Source organism: Rhea pennata, chromosome 15 (genome assembly GCF_028389875.1).
Source record: "Rhea pennata isolate bPtePen1 chromosome 15, bPtePen1.pri, whole genome shotgun sequence".
NCBI lineage: Eukaryota > Metazoa > Chordata > Aves > Rheiformes > Rheidae > Rhea > Rhea pennata.
The window spans coordinates 19,853,349-19,871,593 of record NC_084677.1 but is presented as its reverse complement, the minus strand read 5'-3'; the positions used below and the strand labels follow the sequence as shown (position 1 = coordinate 19,871,593).

General features: G+C 38.9%; 3 protein-coding genes across 4 annotated transcripts; 1 reads left to right on the top strand and 2 right to left on the bottom strand.

Annotated features, from left to right (window-relative positions):
• Positions 1-19: 19 nt before the first annotated feature.
• On the bottom strand, positions 20-1,847 carry LOC134147516 (ubiquinol-cytochrome c reductase complex assembly factor 4). Its single transcript, XM_062588695.1, has 2 exons — positions 1,814-1,847; positions 20-1,742 (listed from the first exon to the last, which is right to left on the bottom strand). Exons 1-2 carry the CDS (start codon positions 1,837-1,839, stop codon positions 1,373-1,375), a joined length of 396 nt encoding a protein of 131 aa, XP_062444679.1. The 5' UTR covers positions 1,840-1,847; the 3' UTR covers positions 20-1,372.
• Positions 1,848-2,766: 919 nt separating this feature from the next.
• On the bottom strand, positions 2,767-12,670 carry GNPTG (N-acetylglucosamine-1-phosphate transferase subunit gamma). Of its 2 annotated transcripts, none has more exons than XM_062588690.1 (11): positions 12,354-12,670; positions 12,224-12,274; positions 11,960-12,027; positions 9,776-9,830; positions 9,589-9,672; positions 8,466-8,559; positions 6,588-6,702; positions 5,913-5,995; positions 5,521-5,652; positions 4,193-4,274; positions 2,767-3,297 (listed from the first exon to the last, which is right to left on the bottom strand). In XM_062588690.1, the coding sequence occupies exons 2-11, from the start codon at positions 12,253-12,255 to the stop codon at positions 3,179-3,181; spliced, it is 864 nt and encodes a 287-aa protein (XP_062444674.1). In that variant the 5' UTR covers positions 12,256-12,274; positions 12,354-12,670; the 3' UTR covers positions 2,767-3,178. The 2 variants fall into 2 exon arrangements, with proteins under 2 accessions (XP_062444674.1, XP_062444673.1); XM_062588689.1 differs by having other exon boundaries at positions 12,224-12,278; positions 12,354-12,431.
• On the top strand, positions 12,442-16,427 carry TSR3 (TSR3 ribosome maturation factor). Its single transcript, XM_062588691.1, has 6 exons — positions 12,442-12,581; positions 12,670-12,886; positions 13,584-13,777; positions 14,542-14,715; positions 16,082-16,145; positions 16,224-16,427. The coding sequence occupies exons 1-6, from the start codon at positions 12,470-12,472 to the stop codon at positions 16,360-16,362; spliced, it is 900 nt and encodes a 299-aa protein (XP_062444675.1). The 5' UTR covers positions 12,442-12,469; the 3' UTR covers positions 16,363-16,427.
• The last annotated feature ends 1,818 nt before the right edge of the window (positions 16,428-18,245 follow it).

Below are 18,245 nucleotides of genomic sequence, written 5' to 3'. Positions count from 1 at the left end.
AAAGGACTTAGAAAAACAGTTTTACAAATAGAGTCTTTATTAAGCACTATCATAGCACCTGAAAATAAGGCAAACACAAAGAAACAGCCCTTTATTTCTTAAGCAGACCAGTAAATTGTTGGGTTCATTCTCTTAGTAGAACGTGGAGAAAGAAGGCTTTTTGAGTAAGACTAGTCAGAGAAATAGTATGTTTCAATTCAATAAAATCCATGATTGCTGATATATTCACCAGCACACTCCCCACATGTATCCGTTCACAACATTCTACTGCAGCAAAAGTTGAATTCCAAGAAAGATTAAATCCTGCGACAGTACCAAACTGATTGTACTCCATTTTAACTAGGCACCATCCGGCTAAGACACCTACAGTCTACAGCAGAATCAAGCATCACTAGTAGAACTGGATGTTGCTCAAAGTCTAATCGGCAGCATTAGAGAAAAACAGTACTAGCCAGTTTCTCTGTAGCTGCACATCACCTTATTAGCTGTTGCTATGATTTTTTTTTTTTTTTTGGTAGTTAGGTATTTTAATGGCATATAAGACAGAAAAGAGCTTTGTACTTTTACCTTCGGAAGGTTCATAAAACTACATCTTATTTTAAGGAAAACAGAAATAATAGTGGCTTAGATTCTTCCTCTGCAAGGGAAGTTTCCAGAGTGAACAAGTTTGAATATCTGCGAATCTGTTGGAAAAACTAGATACTAAACTCTTCAGTGAAACTAGGGGGTTCCCCCTCCAATATAATACAAAACCAATCATTTAGATCTCGTGCAAAAATGCCTCTTCCTGTTCAAGATCATCAAAATGAGGAATGTGTAAAACACTCCAGAACAGAAAAAACATCTACTAACAATGCCTTAGAAGAGCAAAAGGAAGTAATTGCTACCTTATGTAGTTGATTAAAGAAATCAAAACATGAAGTTAAAATCATATATTAACAATTCATAGTGCTTACAGAGTTTTTTTCAATGTAATTTGAATATACTCCATGACTAGCAAAATGTCAAATGAAGGTCACTTTCAGTAGTGATTTTACAGAGTGACAACTTCGATATTTTAATACACTTAGCATCTAAGGAAAAAATATCAGTGAAAAAGAAATGAGTTTTCTAAAATGTACCTTCAAATACAAGTTGACTTGTAGTACATCCTGTTCACCCCCACTGAAGAAAAAAAAATTTCTTCAGCTGTTACTGCAAACTACTAAAATAAGAAAAATGCAGGAAGCATCTGTGAAATATAAAGGAATCATGCTTGCAAGGTAAGCACCGTGATAGACTAAAAAACCCAAGTTTTCCCATGGAAGTGTCTGAGCAAGCAGCTGAATGACAGCAGACTTCTGGCAGCTCCTTCGCTACAGTTACGCTATTCTCATTTCTCCTTCTGCGGCTGTGAGGCGGCGCTGCTTTTTTGGATCACATCTACACGGTCCGCGATCTGATCGGAGAAAACGGCTTCCAGTCGCTCATCGATCTCCGTTTTGTCCCTGAGCACACACCAGAGCAGCAGCGCCGCGCACAGCAGGCTCACGGGCAGCACCTTCCCCCAGGGCCGCTCGTGGTCGCTCCCCATAGACCGGCTGACGCTCCACACCCGCGGGCTGGCCTTGCTGGCCGAGAAGGGCACAGGACCGCCACCGTCCGCCTCGGCCTCGGCCGTACCCGCCGCCGCCTCCACGCCCCGCCGCCGCCCCTGCGCCAGGCCCCGCCGGGGACCGGGCAGGCACAGGAGCCGCCGCGCCCTGCAAAGACACACGAGTCAGAGGAGCGGGCGCAGCGCGCCAGCAGCCCCGGCCCGGGCCGCGCCGCTCACCGCCAGCCGCCCAGACCCCAGCGCATCCCGCCGCGCTCCGCCGCGCGCAGCCCGCCCCCCGAAGCGGAAGCGGAAGCGCGGCCCGGCCGCGGCGCCCCGCGCGGCCCGGCGGACTCGCAGCCGCCCACGCCTGCAGGGGCTTTTCCCCAGCTTCCCATACAAGAGTCACTGTTACTCTGTGTATCACATACAGAGAACTGCCAGCTATGCCCTTAACACAGCCAGCTCTTCTGGATTGATTCTGCGCTTCCGTAGCGCCTTTCTTTCTTTCAGAACCTGAACAGCTTTAATTTTATCCAATAACCACCCCTAGACTAAACTAAGCTCTGGACTGAGGTGAGTAGAGTTACATGATAGGCACTTCTGCAGCAGGAAACAAATTTTTGCTAAAGTCTGCAAGAAAAACGTTTATTTTGGCATACAGGTGACCCATGTTCTGAACATTGTTCTATCTTTCATACAACGCCTTACAGCACTGGTCTTTGATTATTTTGTTTTTGTAACACCTATTGTGTACAAGCTTTACTGAATCATTGCAGTTTCTTTGATTTGATACAGAAAACAAATACACAAATGATAGCATTTGTTAGTGCTCTACTATGCAACCAGAAGGGCAAGCATACATTGAATGTCAAGGCACAGGTTTTGGGGGTGAAACTTGGGGCCAGAAAGGTCCTTAGCCAACAAACATTCTGAGGGCCACCTAAAGTAAGATGAAGGAAATGAGGAGTATTCTTACTCTACGTGGACATATAGGGTAGAATTTGCTCAAAGTATTATTAAACACCAATTTTTGCACTGCCATTACCTTAGCCACGAACTAGCAAAAATATTTTACTAAATTTGAATCCCTCCCCCCTTTCACCTATTCAGGTCATCTTCAGAGGCTTTGTTTGTACTGCTGGATCACATGATACAGGTATGATACTTCCCCCCTCCCCCCCCCCCCCAAAAAAAAAAAAAGCCAACAATCCACTGCTCACTGCAAAATTAGTTTGCCCACATTTTGTGGCAAAACAAAGTCATTAGTCAGACAGAAGTGTAAGCTCTATGTACTTACACCCCTCATCTTTCACTACAGATTGTGCAGTAATTGATAAAAGAAAGTAACAGCTGAAACTGGAGAGAAAGAATCAGCAAGCCTATGCCCAATACCAGGCTTAGCATAGAAGTTTTACACATGTTCTCAGAAATGAGGTAACTCCTTAGTAATGGCAAAACCTCACTCCAGTATTTTCCCTTTGCTTTAGGGCAGAAATTCAGAAAGTCAGGAATATTCAGAGAAGGTAAATCATCCTAGTGGCATGACACACATTCAACTTACTCAACAGTCCATATGAAATTGTTTTTACCACCCAGATTTCTTCATACATTCCAAATTCCTGTATCTCCACGCAGGTGCTTATCATCCTTTGACCCATTAAAAACATTTGTCTCTGCAGTTGCCAGTTTATGACTTGTACGTTCAACACTGGTATTTTCAGCTGTAATGTTTAGTTTAAGACATCAGTTACTTCTGCTTTTTAAACACTGAAACATTTCTGTCTTAATCACAGAATTCACTAAACAATTTTAAAATAAGTCATCCAGAGTAAGCAGTGAATTCTGCATTTGATTCTGATCTGCAGTAGTTAAACAAGCTGTCCCTCAGGCACACAGAAATACCATGCAAGTTGCTTGCATAGGTAAATAGTTTATAGTTTAAACATGCAAATAAAATGTTTTACAAAAAAAAATCCTACATGATGATTTTTCTAGAAAATAAGAATCACTGATTTCAAAAATACCCATGAAAGTTTCTCTAACTAAAAAGAAACAAATCAAACAGTAACTTGCTTAATTTTATTAGCTCAAAAGCTAATAAAACAAGTCCATTGTTTCCTTGAGGTGCCAATTCTGAATGCAAAAGCTGCGGGCAAATTAAATCCTCCTCCATTAATGTAATAATGGGCATGATGGAATGGAGGGAATAAGACAGAAACAAGTCTTAATTTGTCTGGAATTAATCCAGATAAGCCCTGCTTCCTCATAGCTGGGAACCAACAGTCCTTCCTTCTCAAAACAGCATGGGATATGGTATTTATCTAGCAAAAATCAAAGAGGGAGAAAAAAGATGACTAAGAAAGAATAAAGGTAATCCAAACAGATAAGGAGAATACTTCCAAGTGTTCTTGAAAAAGTCAGGCCTTCAGCTGGGTGTGACTACACAGAAAATGCAGACATTTAAAAGATCCTTAAGTGCTACCAATGCTGTAACACTGACTTTTTTTTACCTCCACATATGACGTATTTTTTGATTAGTGCTGTAGTCAAAAGCAACATTTGGGTATATACATTCTGAATACACAATAGTGAAAAAGAATTATATGAAAAACTCACCAGAACTTGTTTTGTATGCAATACCATGCTGAGTTAATAAATCTTTAACTTTTTTTAATTCTTTAGAAAGTTGCTTGTACTCCTAAGAAAGAAAATACATTAAAAAAAGGCTCTACCACTCTCCAAATACACACATAAAATAGCATTTTTCAAACGTAACAGGTCTATGCATAATTATTACAGCTTTTGACTTAAAGATCTTACTCTGTGTACTCGAAGAATGAGGCAAAAATTTTATAAAAATTCTCAAATCTTCTAGTTTGCATTTTATTGCAGGACAAAATAAACTTCAAATTCTTACTTTCAACTGTTTCTGTTAAATCATAGAAGCAGAGACTGCTTCACACTTTTAAGAATCAAACCACACATCCGGAAATTTGAAGGAGCCTATTTTTTTTTTTAAATCTAAATCAATAAAAAGCAAAAGAATAATTATTTAAGATTCTTTGGTTATCAGAACACTCAAGTTTATGTCAATTATGTTATGATGAAGTCAACCAAGAGTATTAAAAAAAGTGCAAATTATTAACAGTAATTAACTATTGAAAAAATAAGATGAATTTTCCAGCTCCTCACAGTACCACAGCAAAATGATTATCTTTATAAAAATATATTCCGCTTAACGGTAAGTTTATTGGATTATATCCAGAAATTACTAGGTGCTATTTTGTGTTTGCCACATTTTCAAATTAGAAACAACAGTAGCTTCTTTGCATTACAATCAATGAATTCCCTTCCATGCTCTTTTCATGATGTTGAACATGTGCTCTTTTAGGCCGCGTACACCTTCTACCTCTATCTTTTTTCCATTTTAGTTCTGTTGCAGAGGAAATACCTGCATATTCACACACATTACAGTCATTCAGAAATATACATGGCATAGATCATGCTGCCTTTTGCTTGTATAATGGCCAATATGTTCTGCCATAAGTCTGGGTAATAATCCACACAGAAAAAAGTGTCAACATTCCCAAGGCTAGGTGCACCTTTATTTTCACTAATAACTTTTTCCTATTTCCAGCCTGATACCCTCTAGAAAGAGTACTTACAAAGTGTTCATAATCCAGGTACCTACACTAATTCCCATATATTGCCCTCTAACTTCTTAGTGAATTTTCAGTTGTGCTGATTTGTCTTTGACTCAAGGGCTAAAACAAAGATGTCAAATCACTTTATTTGTAAACAGACTGTTACATAAAAAAACCCAAAAATAAAACTCTTTTAACAGACTTCAGATGAATCCAAAGAATAAATATATAACTGTCACACTGAATCACAGAGTAAAAAGGTAGCAATTAATTCCACATTGTAAACATTATGCTCTATACCTTATTGCAGTTCTCTACTGTTTCAAATTCCAAATTTATTATTTTCTTATTCTGTTTCTCAAATTCCTTTTCTTCTGTTGTTCTTAGAAGTCCTGCTTCCTCAAAAATCTCTTTCAGTATTTTTTTGTATCCCTAAAAAAGAAAATTTGCAAGAGATGATAGATAAATCCATCTGATTCTCATCTCTGCTTGTAATTTGCACTGGCCATTCCAATTCCACAAGCTTCACTTTACAAAACATTGCCATTATCGTTGATAGAGCACAAAAATTGCTGTTTGCCAACTGCAGAAAAAATGTATGCATTCTTAGAAAACAATGAAACTGCAGAAGTCAGATCAGTACTTTGGCAATAATTGTTCTTTATCAAACAGAATTAGAAGAACTAACAAACCTGTTCAGTTATTAGCTCATCATACAGAAACTGTTCTGCTTCATCCCACTTCCTTTGTAGTACTTCAGTTAGAGTCGGATAAACTGAAAAACGGAAGTCACACTGCATAAAAATTAACAGCACTGACCTCCATTATTTAAGTGCTTCTCTGGTACCACATCTACATATTTGTTTTCAGAGCTCAATGTTTCTGTACAGTTCACAGTCTCCACACAGAACCAACTTTCAAGATTTGGGGTTATACTTCAATCCCACTTCACACACAGTTTCTGGAGAGTGCTACAGACCAAACATTTCTCTCATTTCCAGGTAGAAGGTCTCATATTTCTCCACTGAATAAAATTCTAACTGAGCTCTCCTTTTCTGTTATGCAGTAAATGAACAGATACTACTGATTCATAAAACCAGTTTAAGAAACAAGCAAAAAAAAAAAAAAAAAAAAAAAGGGGGGGGGGGAAAGAAAAAAATCACTTGCTGCTGTACCTATACTAACAGTGACAGTTTACTCTAGAAATACCTATTTGTTATGATGAGTTGAATACAGTTAGCAATATATATTACATTTAATCTTCATTGATATCAAACTACAAGATCAAAGAACCTAAAAGTTTACACTCTGAAGCTGGAGTAAGATGCCAGCTGCTCCACATGCACAAATGTTTTTCTACATCTTACCTAAAAGAGAGTGGGGATGGCACACAAGAGGAGTCTCAAATGTCAGAGAGTAAACACAAGTACTTGGCTCAGACACGTAAGCCAATTTATTGCTTTTTCCACAAACAAGAAGAACCTAAGCATCGGTAAAAACAAAGATCAGCAAAAATAGCTCCAAATTAAACAGAACCAGCACTCATGATCAATTTGCTGTGTCTCTAGGCTAACAGATGCATTTCAGTAAATCCTATAGTCCCAAAGCTTCCAGTACTATCATCCATGTTTGGGGAGGGAGGGAGAGGGAATAAATAAAAAATAATTAAAAAAAAAATCAGAGCTATCATAGCTACTAGGTCTTTCAAATTAAGTTTTTTTTTTTTTTTTTTTTTTTGTAAAAATTCCATCTTCTAATGGGGAGTCGATCCTACCTATCTTGAACTCCCAAGCACCGTATTTCTAGCAAAAATGAGAATAAAAGGGAGGATGTATAGGATACTTTTGAACTATCGGGCATGAGCTTCAAATTTTGCTTCCTGACCAGTGCACTAAATATCAGACTGTTCTTTTTACTGTTCAAGAGAACAATGCTCATCTGGCCTGTAGAAATTCATTTTAATCTTTATATTTTCCAATGCTAGTATTTCATGACTGTTCAGAACCAAATCCCTGTGAAGAATTTGTATCACAGTATCAAAGGTCACACAAGAATAGTGATCCCTTTAGTAGCTCCTACGTGTGATAATGTTGTTAACAAGGTACCTCCATTTTAGTACAAAATATTTTCACACTGGCCAAGATATCTTGTCCCTTACCTCATTTTCCCATTAATTGTTATTACAATTATATATCCCTCTCTCTTAAGTATTGTACTGTCATCCATCACTGTACTAGCTAAGCATCTTGTACATGAAAATAAATCTATTGTGAACTTTATGCTATCATTAGCAATTCTTCGTGATAGTGATCTGTATCAACAGGGAATGTGAGTTTTTGCATCTGTAAAGGTGCATAACACACTGAAACGGAAACTGAAAAAAAGAAGAAATTTACGAATATAGAGTACTTGTGCAAATCATGTGCCACACATTAGGAAAGTCTCATATATCCTTTCTAACCTTTCTAGCTGAATACTTACTTCACACAGATATAGAAACATTATAACTGAGTTGGTTAGAGCCTGGCGCTAATAATGCCAAGGTCATGGGTTCAATCCCTGTATGGGCCACTTGTTTGAGGGTTGGACTAGATGATCTCCAGAGGTCCCTTCCAACCTTACCGATTCTCTGATTCCATGATACTATGAACGGTTCAACAGAGTAAGTATTTTCACTTTTTCTTAAAAATGTATTCACCCCCAAATTTGCAGCTCTCAAGTTTGTTCTCCTGCCACTCCCATATATTTAACTCCTTCCTTAATTCTCCCTGCACGCAACCTGGTCTTGTTCTAATACTCAGCTCACTTGGCTTCTTGTTAACTGCCCAATTCTATTCACTCCTTTTTACTAGATGTTCTCATGCACAGTAGGCTGGTGGCTTGCATTCAACAAATAGTTCTTTTTGTCTGCTTTTCCTGATAGAAATTATAAAGTCCTGTATGTTTCCAACAGCAATGATAATACCAGAATACCCCCCTCTATCAGGGACAAAAAATGTAAAGTTGCCAGGCTAATGAGAATACATAAGTAAACTTCATCAGATTTTTATCCTGATTTTAGCATCCCTCCTCATCTATTCAACTAATTGCTATAGGAAGTCATCTTTCAACTTTAAATCATGCCTTAAACCATGAACTCTTTGAGGTAGAAATGTTTCAGTTTGTAGAGTGTCATGATTATCTGCAGAGTGCCATGCTGTCTGAATCAGTGGAATCAGTGGAATCTGTGTAATTCATTATTATACCTTCGTCTGTCTGCTCTTGGTTTCACAAGAGTCTCCTTCCCTCATCCACATTCCAACAAATGTGTTATTTTCAATTTCCCACTCATGCCAGATTCTGAAAAAACAGAACATCAAGAGTTTTATTTTAAATTACTGGAAAGAAAAATGTGAAAATACAGGAAGAAAACAATGACTACTGATACATCAGGTCCAAATTAATTATATACGTCCCAGTTTTTCTTGTCTTAATACTTCCATTTCCTATAGCCATGATCTGGTCACCTTTCAGTCAGTGAAGTTTGTTATTCGGGATCTTATGTATCAACATTAGTTTGGGAGCACAGTTTCATACCTGTTCTTAGTTTATAAACCATTTGCATTTACAAATCCTAGTTTAAACTCCATAAAAAACAGCTTACAGATCCATCCCAGAACAAATCCAGTGCAACTCAAGACTGTTTGCAGGACTATTTATAGTGCTGGTGAGAGTACCTACAAAAACTAATTTCTACTTTTGCTCATCCTAAAGTCCACTGATTTTCTCACTGTAGTGATGTAGGCTCACTCGCTCGCTAATTATTGTGCACACAAGAAGAGATAAATCCTTCACTCAAGCTGCACAGAGATCTACATACAAAAAATTTAAAAAGGTTGTATATTTAAGGCAATGTTCTGATTTACAATTAAATTTTATGCTAAGTCTTCTGATATAGATACTGGATCTACACCAAGTCTTTTATTATCTTTTGTTAGTATGTTTGAAGTTACCATGAGGCATATAGAATGTAATTTGTTTTGTTTTCTAGGTTTATATACAACTCAAAATGAAAATATCTTAAAGATACATGAAGCCTTTGGTTAATATAAATTGTAGTTGTACGTTATTGGTATTTTACAAGAACATATTACTGCTGTTGCTACTAATTATTAATCAGCCTCCAACTATAGACAGGAGGTTAACTTTTAACCTACAGAAATTTGGCTGTTTCAGGACTGAGTACTTGTCTGCATAATACTCTAGGAACTACAATGACCTAAGATAACCAATAAAAGAATCTTAATTGTAAAACCACCACCTATTTGCCAATCTATAAAATGGTCAGTTAACAGCATAAGTAAAATGTAAATCTCTAAATAGCCTCACCCTAAAATCCCGCTATAGGCATTCCATCGAAAAGTCTGCTCATGCTGGGTGACATTATGGAAAGGACAAAACTCATACTTATATCTGGAAAAAAAAAGGCAAAAAACAATAAGAAATGTTTCTGACTGGAGTTATTTTGTTCCTAATCAAAACAAGTAAGAGTCAAATATTCAAATCCATTACTCACGTGGATTCCACAAAACTGAAACACTTGCCAGCAAGCCTAAAGAGATGGGCAGGGCCTAAAAACACCACAAAATGACAGCAATTTAATTTTTGGTTAAATTTAAACAAGCTATTGTGGTGACAGAATTGTAACGAGTGTGTGACAAATTTAGTTTTCTGCTGTGCATCAGGAAATCAGTATCTTCCATATGGATTACCATAAAGTCCTACTAATGTTATATCGATTTGCTTCCAAATCTTTCATGTTTTTCATCTTCAGCACTCTATGAAATAGATTAGCCTCTCTCTACAATGAAAACAAGAAACCTGGACACAGAAATATTTGAGGCTAGCTCCATAAAAGCAATCCTCAGTGCAAGTCTTGCCGAAAGCTACTCACAATCACCAGAACTTGGCAACTGTCTGTCCCCAGAGTCATCTAAACCCCTAAAATTTATTTCACCAGAGCCCTTTTGCTCAGAATGTCAACAGTGCTGCACATCTAAGTTTCACTAAGACTCTTGAACTAGATGTTCTTCTTCACAGTTGGCCTTCAAGGTCTGATCCAGTTGTTATTCACCAAGATAAGCCACTCAAGAGCTGCTGGAAGAAAGCACAATGCTGTTGTTGCTTTTTTTCCCATCTGATAGATAAACAGCCGCAACTTTCTGGTAGAACTGACAAACTTACCATTCCATCCTTGCCGACAACCTAATACCTAATTAGGTAACCTGTCATTTGGAAAAGGGCCAAAAGTTCCGGACTACTTGCTACAGGGCTATTTCAAGAGACACATGTTTAAGCTAACTTCACATGGAAAAGTTAAATATTTGTGAGGGAAGGTTACAAAGTAGGAAAAAAAGGCTAAGATCATACAGAAAAACCTAGATCCTGGGCCCTCACTGCCAGGATCGCTTTTATATTTTTTCCTAAGATTTAGACAAGCAATTCCAGAAGCAAAGATCAGAACACAAAAATCATGCCCCTCCAGAATGCCCTAGCCACTGGAATATTGGCAGGTTCTCTTTGGCAAGTCCTTTTTTTGACCTTATGATCTTTAATTCTTGTTGTAGATTACCACAGGCTTGGCTAAAACATTTGCTCCTCTCCTACATGTCGTCTGTGGCCTAGTGATTAAGATGCTTTCCCCAAAATACAAATTTGAATATCCCTAAAGAATACATTAAACTCACATCTCCATTTCCTGAACAGATGCTCTCATAGAGTAACTATAGGAACTACTACCCTAACTGTAATAAAAGAGTAAGGCAGTTATCCATGCTAAAGAAATAACCATTCAAGCCAGAGTTCTACTCCCTGGATTCCAGTTCAACAGACACTTCCAATTTTGGACTAGAGGTACATTTCAGAGTCCAGGAAAGAAGGATTTCTAGCATACTATTCTTTTAATTTTTTCCTATTACTTTTGGCATCTTCCCATTCAGCATTCTAACCATTATTAATCCTATTTCTAACTATTTCACTTTTCAGATGCAGCATGTACACAGTTTAAGTAAGTATTTAAGTTTAGAAAGCATGTCACAAAAAAAAAGTACAGTCGCATTTAATATCACCATTCAAAGTATTCTTATTGGCCTGAACCCATAAGGAGCTTTGCGTCTGTGCTAAGGTTAGGAGAGAGACAAGATTTAAAGACACAGCTGATTTAATGTTATTTCCTGTTGCTCAGCCTTTGCAATTCACTGCTTACCGTATCTACTGTTTTCCGTATACATCCAAATTCCTTAGATTTCTGTATATTTTGCTACTGTGTATTTTGCTACAGTAGTATGTTATATTGCAGCATCTATGCTTTGTGTAAGAAATTGAGCCTGTGTGACTCATTCCAAGTCTACTCTAAAAACTCTGAAAAAGATCCTTTGAGTATTAGTGCTATCAGATACCAGTATCATTTTCATTTCTTTGGTAAGGATCAGAAGGCTCAATGATGGGCTCAAACAGTACAGAATAAACAGAAGGACAGCAGCAGTCCAAACAGCACCTTAACACAGAACACAAAAAACATCAAGGTTTTTAATTTTCCAGAAGCACAGTAAGATATAATTTGGTCACAGTTATTTTCCACGACTCCCACAAAACGCCAGGCAAAATTAGTCATTCTATGCACAAATTCAAGGTAGATTACTCTAGAAATTACTATCATGAAATGGTAAAAACTATACAGAAAAGTAATGTTTGTACATACCAGATACTGCAGAAGGGGCCACCTTCGGCTGCAGCCTATTTGTTTGAGGCAAGAACGGATTATTCAACCTTTCAAAAGAAGAAAGTTTAAAATATAAGATTTAACATTAAGCTGTATTTCTAGGTCTCGTTGTATCCTCCGCTGCCTTCGTGTCCAACCAGCGGCAGCCGAGCGCAGCGCGCGGGGGAGACGATGCCCAGCGCAGGGCCGCCCCGGCCCGGCACCGCCCGAGCTGCGGGACACGGCGCGCGGGCGGCCACGCACCCGAACGTGTTCGGCTCCTCCACTACCTTCATCTTCGCCGCCGAGGCGCAGCTACCTGCGAACAGAGAGCTGTCAGCGGCCAGCGGCCGCGGCCCCCCGGCCCCGGCCCCGGCCCCGGCCCCCCGCTCACCCAGCGCCGCGCCCAGCACCGCCAGCAGCAGCCAGGCAGCCGCCATCGCCGCTCACCGCGGAAGCGGAAGGACGCTGAGGCCAGCCGCTCCGCCCAGGACCGCCGGCCACGGCCCCATGAGGCGGAAAAGGCGCCCGCCGCGGCCCGCCGCGGCCCCTCCGCGGAGCGCCTGCCGCGGCGTCCGGAGCCTCGATACCTTCGCGGCGGAAGCGGAGGCCGCGCTGAGAGGTTTGACGGCGGGTGGGGCCGGGGCCGGCGGCTCGGGGCCGGCTTGGGGCCGGCGCCGGCGGCGGCACTGAGACGCGCCTGTTCGCAGCTTGTGTGGAGGGCGGCGAGCCGGCGGAGGGCGGCGCCGCGGCGGCGGAGCTGCCCTGCCCTCTGGCCATGTGGGAACTCGGGCACTGCGATCCCAGGCGATGCACCGGGAGGAAGCTGGCGCGGAAGGGGCTGCTGCGAGGCCTGCGCCTGGGCCAGCGGTTCGCGGGGCTGGTGCTGAGCCCCGCCGCCGCCCAGCCCGTCTCCCCGGCTGACAGGTGAGAGCGCTGCGCGGTGCGGCCGGATTAGTCTGACCTTCCCCCTCCCGCTGCTGCTGGCACAGGAGTACGAGAAAAGTGGTCTTCTTGCTAAATGAGGTCAAAACTTTTAAACAGCTGGTAACAGGTGAAAAAGCATCTGTAGATCCCACATGAGCACATTATGCAGTTTGTAGGCTAACATGTTCAGAATCAGAGCAGCCTATAGATGCTGTATTTTTTTATGATTGCACATTCAAATTCCTAGACTGGACACCACAATCCATTAGTTAGAAAACTTATTTTGGGGAAACTGAGTTTTCTTCAGATGTGCCTGCAGAATTTTATAAAGATGTGTATATTCAGAGATTACTTTAGATCCCAGTGAACAAACTAAATCTGAACTTTGATCTCTCTTACCTTAATGGGAAAATTATTTTAAATCATTTTTCCATCACATTTTTTGAATCCTAAAATTTTCTCTTTTCACTTTGAAACATATGGATAAGACTTTTTTGCCCAATGCAGATTATGAAGAGAAGCATGTTGTTATTCTTTTCCATTGCATCTGAATTTTAGATTGTTATAAAATGTATGGTTTTTGGTAGACAGGGGATTGCATGCACATTTGTTGCCACTATAAAGTGGCAATTGTAATTCTCACTTTTAACTTACATTATCAATAAAACAATTTTTTCAATTCTTTTTTTTTTTCCAGACATATCGTTGCTCAGAGTGGAATTGCAGTCATAGATTGCTCATGGGCCAAATTGGAAGAAATTCCCTTTAAGAGAATGAGAGGAAATCATCTACGGCTGCTACCTTACTTGGTGGCTGCAAATCCTGTAAACTATGGCCGGCCATACAAACTGTCCTGTGTGGAAGCTTTTGCTGCTACTTTTTGCATTGTTGGTAGGCTGTAACATATCTGATATGAAATGTGTTACCAGCGATTCTCATATCCTTAATGGATAAGGATGAGTGATTTTTGATAAAGTGTAATGCTGTCCCATTGGTCATCACCTTGGTCTTGTGTTTGGAAAGAGACTATCCAGTTTTCTTCCAATTGCTTGTATTTGGTAGCCATTGAGATACCTCTGGGGTGCTACTACACAAGACCTATGAACTAAATATCATATTGTCAGAACAGCCCTGAATGTTAGAAAATCTTTAAAAGAAAAAGTCAGAGAAGAAACAGTGTTAATCTATAGGCATCTTTGTCTTCACAGGAGGTAACAGCTATCCGTTAACATGGTGGGTTCTGGTTGAGAACATTAAAATAAAGCACTCCCTCCTTACAATGTTCTGCAGCCTCATGACCAAATTTTCTTTTGAAAATTGGAAGAGACATTCTCTGCTATGCTGATGACATCCTATTTTCTGATAACATAGTGTGTACAAGTACTTTCTTACAGAAGGATGCTCCCAAGCTATAGCTTGAATCATCACATACAAAATATTTTAAAATTTTCACAGAAAACTAAAAAACTATGAACTTTTCCTGGATTCAGTTAGATGTTTCAAGTTAAAGTGAAATTTTAAAAGATCTTTAATCTTTTAAAAAATCTGAATCCCTGAGCACTGCAAAATGCTGGCAAACATTAAAAACAGAAATCTGTAAGCCAGGTAAAATCTCACATTGAAAAAGAAAATTGATCATTTATTTTCTGTTTTAGGATTTCCAGACCTAGCCACCATTCTTCTAAGGAAATTTAAATGGGGAAAGACATTTATTGATTTGAACAAAAATCTTTTGGAAAAGTATGCAACCTGCCATTGCCAAGAAGACGTACTAAGAGTTGAAAAGGATTTTTTAGCCAATGTCCAAGACACAAAAGAGGAAGAAATAGGTAAGAAGCACACAAGCATCTCCTTTCATTACCTCGTCTTCCATGTAGTTTCCTTACATTTTTTCTTTAATCTCATAAAATATTGGCAAGGTAAAAGATTACTTAGAGAACTCCTTAGAGAACAGAGGAGTAAAATACATATATATATACATATATATATATATATATATAAAAATATATACATATATATATATGACTTCCTCACTGTAGCTACAACTACTAAAGGCTGAGTACGAATGAGACAATACTAGCAATACAGGAGAACTATAACAAAATACAGATATGCAGTCTGACTGTAAGTTAGTCATATATAACCCAGATAAATCTTTAACAGACATTTTTAAACGGTCCCTAACCAAGATGTTTAAAAGCAGACCTATAAGAATAATGAAAGCACCTAAAATAAATGCAGGACAGCTTATTCCTAGATTCTTTGTATATCTTATTGGTATCCCAGTATTTCAGGTTGTATTCATACATGAGTGCTTGGTCTCATTGAAGACAATGCAAAAAATCCAAATGATCAAAAGTGTATGAAGACGCATACTCCTAACCAGTTCCTGTTTTTCACAGTGGCTAAGTGTCATAAAAATACAACATGGGACCCCAACATGCTGTAAGGAGATGACAGACAGCTTCTAGTGTCTCTCCTTTGCTCTCTCAGCTGTGACATGTGAAGCTGAATAAAATTGTCCTGTCATTGAAGAGTATCCTCTTGTAGCCTTCCTGGCAGAGGCTGAACTACTCTTACATTAAACTGAAGACAGACCTTAAGGGACAACCCTACTAGGCCAATTAACGCATAGTTCCACCCGCACTACCATGTGTTTTCTCCATTGAGTGTAATACAGCTATCAAGCCTTGTTTGATCTTTCTGGGGTAACGTTGCAGTTTTCCAGTTATGTAAAACAAGCTAAATCTAGCATTACTTACTCATCAGGAAGAGCTCAACCTGCACAGCTATGGTTCTTCACTTTCGGGATTTGGCTAGTGGTAAACAGATTAGACAACCATCTTAACTAAGTGATTTTGAGAGTATGCATGTTGCCTTACCAAAAGTTTAGCAACCTATGTGGGTAATTCAGCTGTGCCCAAAGAGCTACTGACCTCCCTTTCTTGGGTTAGAAGGAGGAAGTGGGATAGGAAGAGTGAAAAAGATGAGAATGGGGAACAGAATTTAGTACCTCCCCCCTACACACACCCCAGTTCTGGTTTCTGACCTCTTGGCAAAACAAGTATGGAAGCAGAAAGCTGAACTAGATTTGTTGTCCATGTCCTCCCCTCCCTGGCAATAACATTCTCTTAAAATTAAAGCAGACCAGTAAGATAAACCTGCTTCATTAATATGTATGTTTTGTTTTGACAGATCCATTTGATGTTGACTCAGGAAAAGAATTTTCTAATCCTAATAGACCAGTCAATGTCCCAAGGTAATAAAATTTAACGTACATACTCCCCCCCCCTTTTAAAAGTTACTTTGCTTCTATAATCCTGAAATATGTTTCCAGAATAGCACAAAGCAATGAAGAATTTGAGGACAGTGTAAGCACTCCAGATGAGGGCAGTGAGACCAGTGATGAGAACAGTCCAGAGGAAGATGATACTGCACCAGTTGCTGCACCAAGAACCAATAATTCAACTATTTGAAAAATAAAAAACCTTGTAAACAGAATTGTAAGATCTTATATAAAAAAATTTCTTGTGAACAATTACTAGTATAAGGACTGTCCATTTCTAACTGGGTACTTACAGACCTCTTTCTAGATGAGCCTTCTCAGTGAGGCCAGATGGAAGTCTATAGATCTACTTACGCATGTAAAGGTTTTAAGTTTTTTTTAGCTTTTTCTTCTGGACAGTTTTTATGGAATGCTCGTTGTTATCATGTAAAGATCTTGAAGCTTAGTTACATTAGTAAAGAAACAAATTTCTGGAAAGTGATTTACAGGATTTTTTTTTTGATAGTATATTTAGACTATACTTCTCTGACATCTGGGGAGTATTTCAGCTGGCAGGCATCTCTAATTATAGGTTATTATCCAAATCAGAGCATATAAGGTGACTCTGACTTCTGTGCAGGCTTTAAGCTGCCATAAATATTTCAGCGATGTCACTCATTTTACAGTACACCAAACACCTACGCCTAGAAGAAAAAGAAAATATTTCCTGGAATTGATTTAAAAATCTCAGTATCTTTTCAGTAAGATTATATGCTGATTTTTGATGTACTTAGCTACAATTAGAGGGTCCTCAGCAACATACAAAGCTTTAGCATTTTATATTCAGAGGTATATCACAGAATTTTAGACAGCAGGTTCAGCAATACCATCTGCTTCTATTTTCATTACTTTGAAACAGGATTCTATCACATCACAAATGCACATCATGTTGCCCTTAAGCAGGAGTCAGGCTTTCTATAAATCACCACTGGTATATTAGTTTGCTTTTCCATATACGTGGAAGTTTGTTTAGTGAAAGTATAGCCATTGCCCATTGTTTTGGGGTTTCTGAGCACTTAAATAGAATGCTATTTTTAGCTTCCAGAACCTAACTGTTGGTTTAGGTTTAAATCAGAACTTCAGCAATCCTTCATTACAAATGGAGATACACAGGACAACAATTAATAATTTGTTATAATTTGTATCTTTCCTTTAACCCTGTTCCTCAGTTATTCACCCTCCAACTCCAAACATTTGAAGTCTTCTCCAAATCAGTTTTTGTAAAAAGTATTTCTAGATTACTGACAAAGAAGCAATTCTATACACAGTTCTTAAAGGAATGGGAACATCAGAGTATTAGCTATTCTAATTTGAGGGATTACTTTCATGTTAGAATGCTATATCATAATCAGATGCAGACAAATATAGCAAGTCCAAAAGCAGAGCTGTAACATTCTTAAGGTAACTCAAGTCTACAGCAGTAACTACCCTTTAATAACAAAAATACTAAAGAAGCTACAGCTCAAATGCTATGAAGCTTTTATCATTGTATTTGTTTTGCAAAATTATTTGAACTAATACAGTAAAAAAAAAAAAACAGTGCAAGTTTAACAGAGGGTATATCAGCTTGACATACATGGAAAATAACTTACATAATTTAACCAATTTCCTTTACAGAAGGAAGCTGTAGTTGCATAGAGTATGTCCTTATCCTAAAAGCTATATACATTGACATTTGGAAGAAGGCACAGAAGTATTTCAGAGAAACAAATACCATTTAACATCCCCAGATGCTGCAGGTCATCTTGCATTCCTTGGACAGTTGGTAGTACAGTTAATGTCAGTCTACACTTGCATTATTTTATGCTGAAGTGGTCATAGCAGTATGTTGTTCCATTATGCACAGTAAGCAATTGGTCTCTAGTCACAGAATTCAATGAGCTGTTTAAGTATATGAATAATCATGACAGGCCCAAAGAACCACATCTGTGTTGGAGGCAAGGAGGGGATAGGAGGGAGAAAAGAAGAAAAGATCTAAAACAAAGTGTAGCACCACAGGCCTTAAAAACAGGACTTTCACTGAATTGTGTTCAG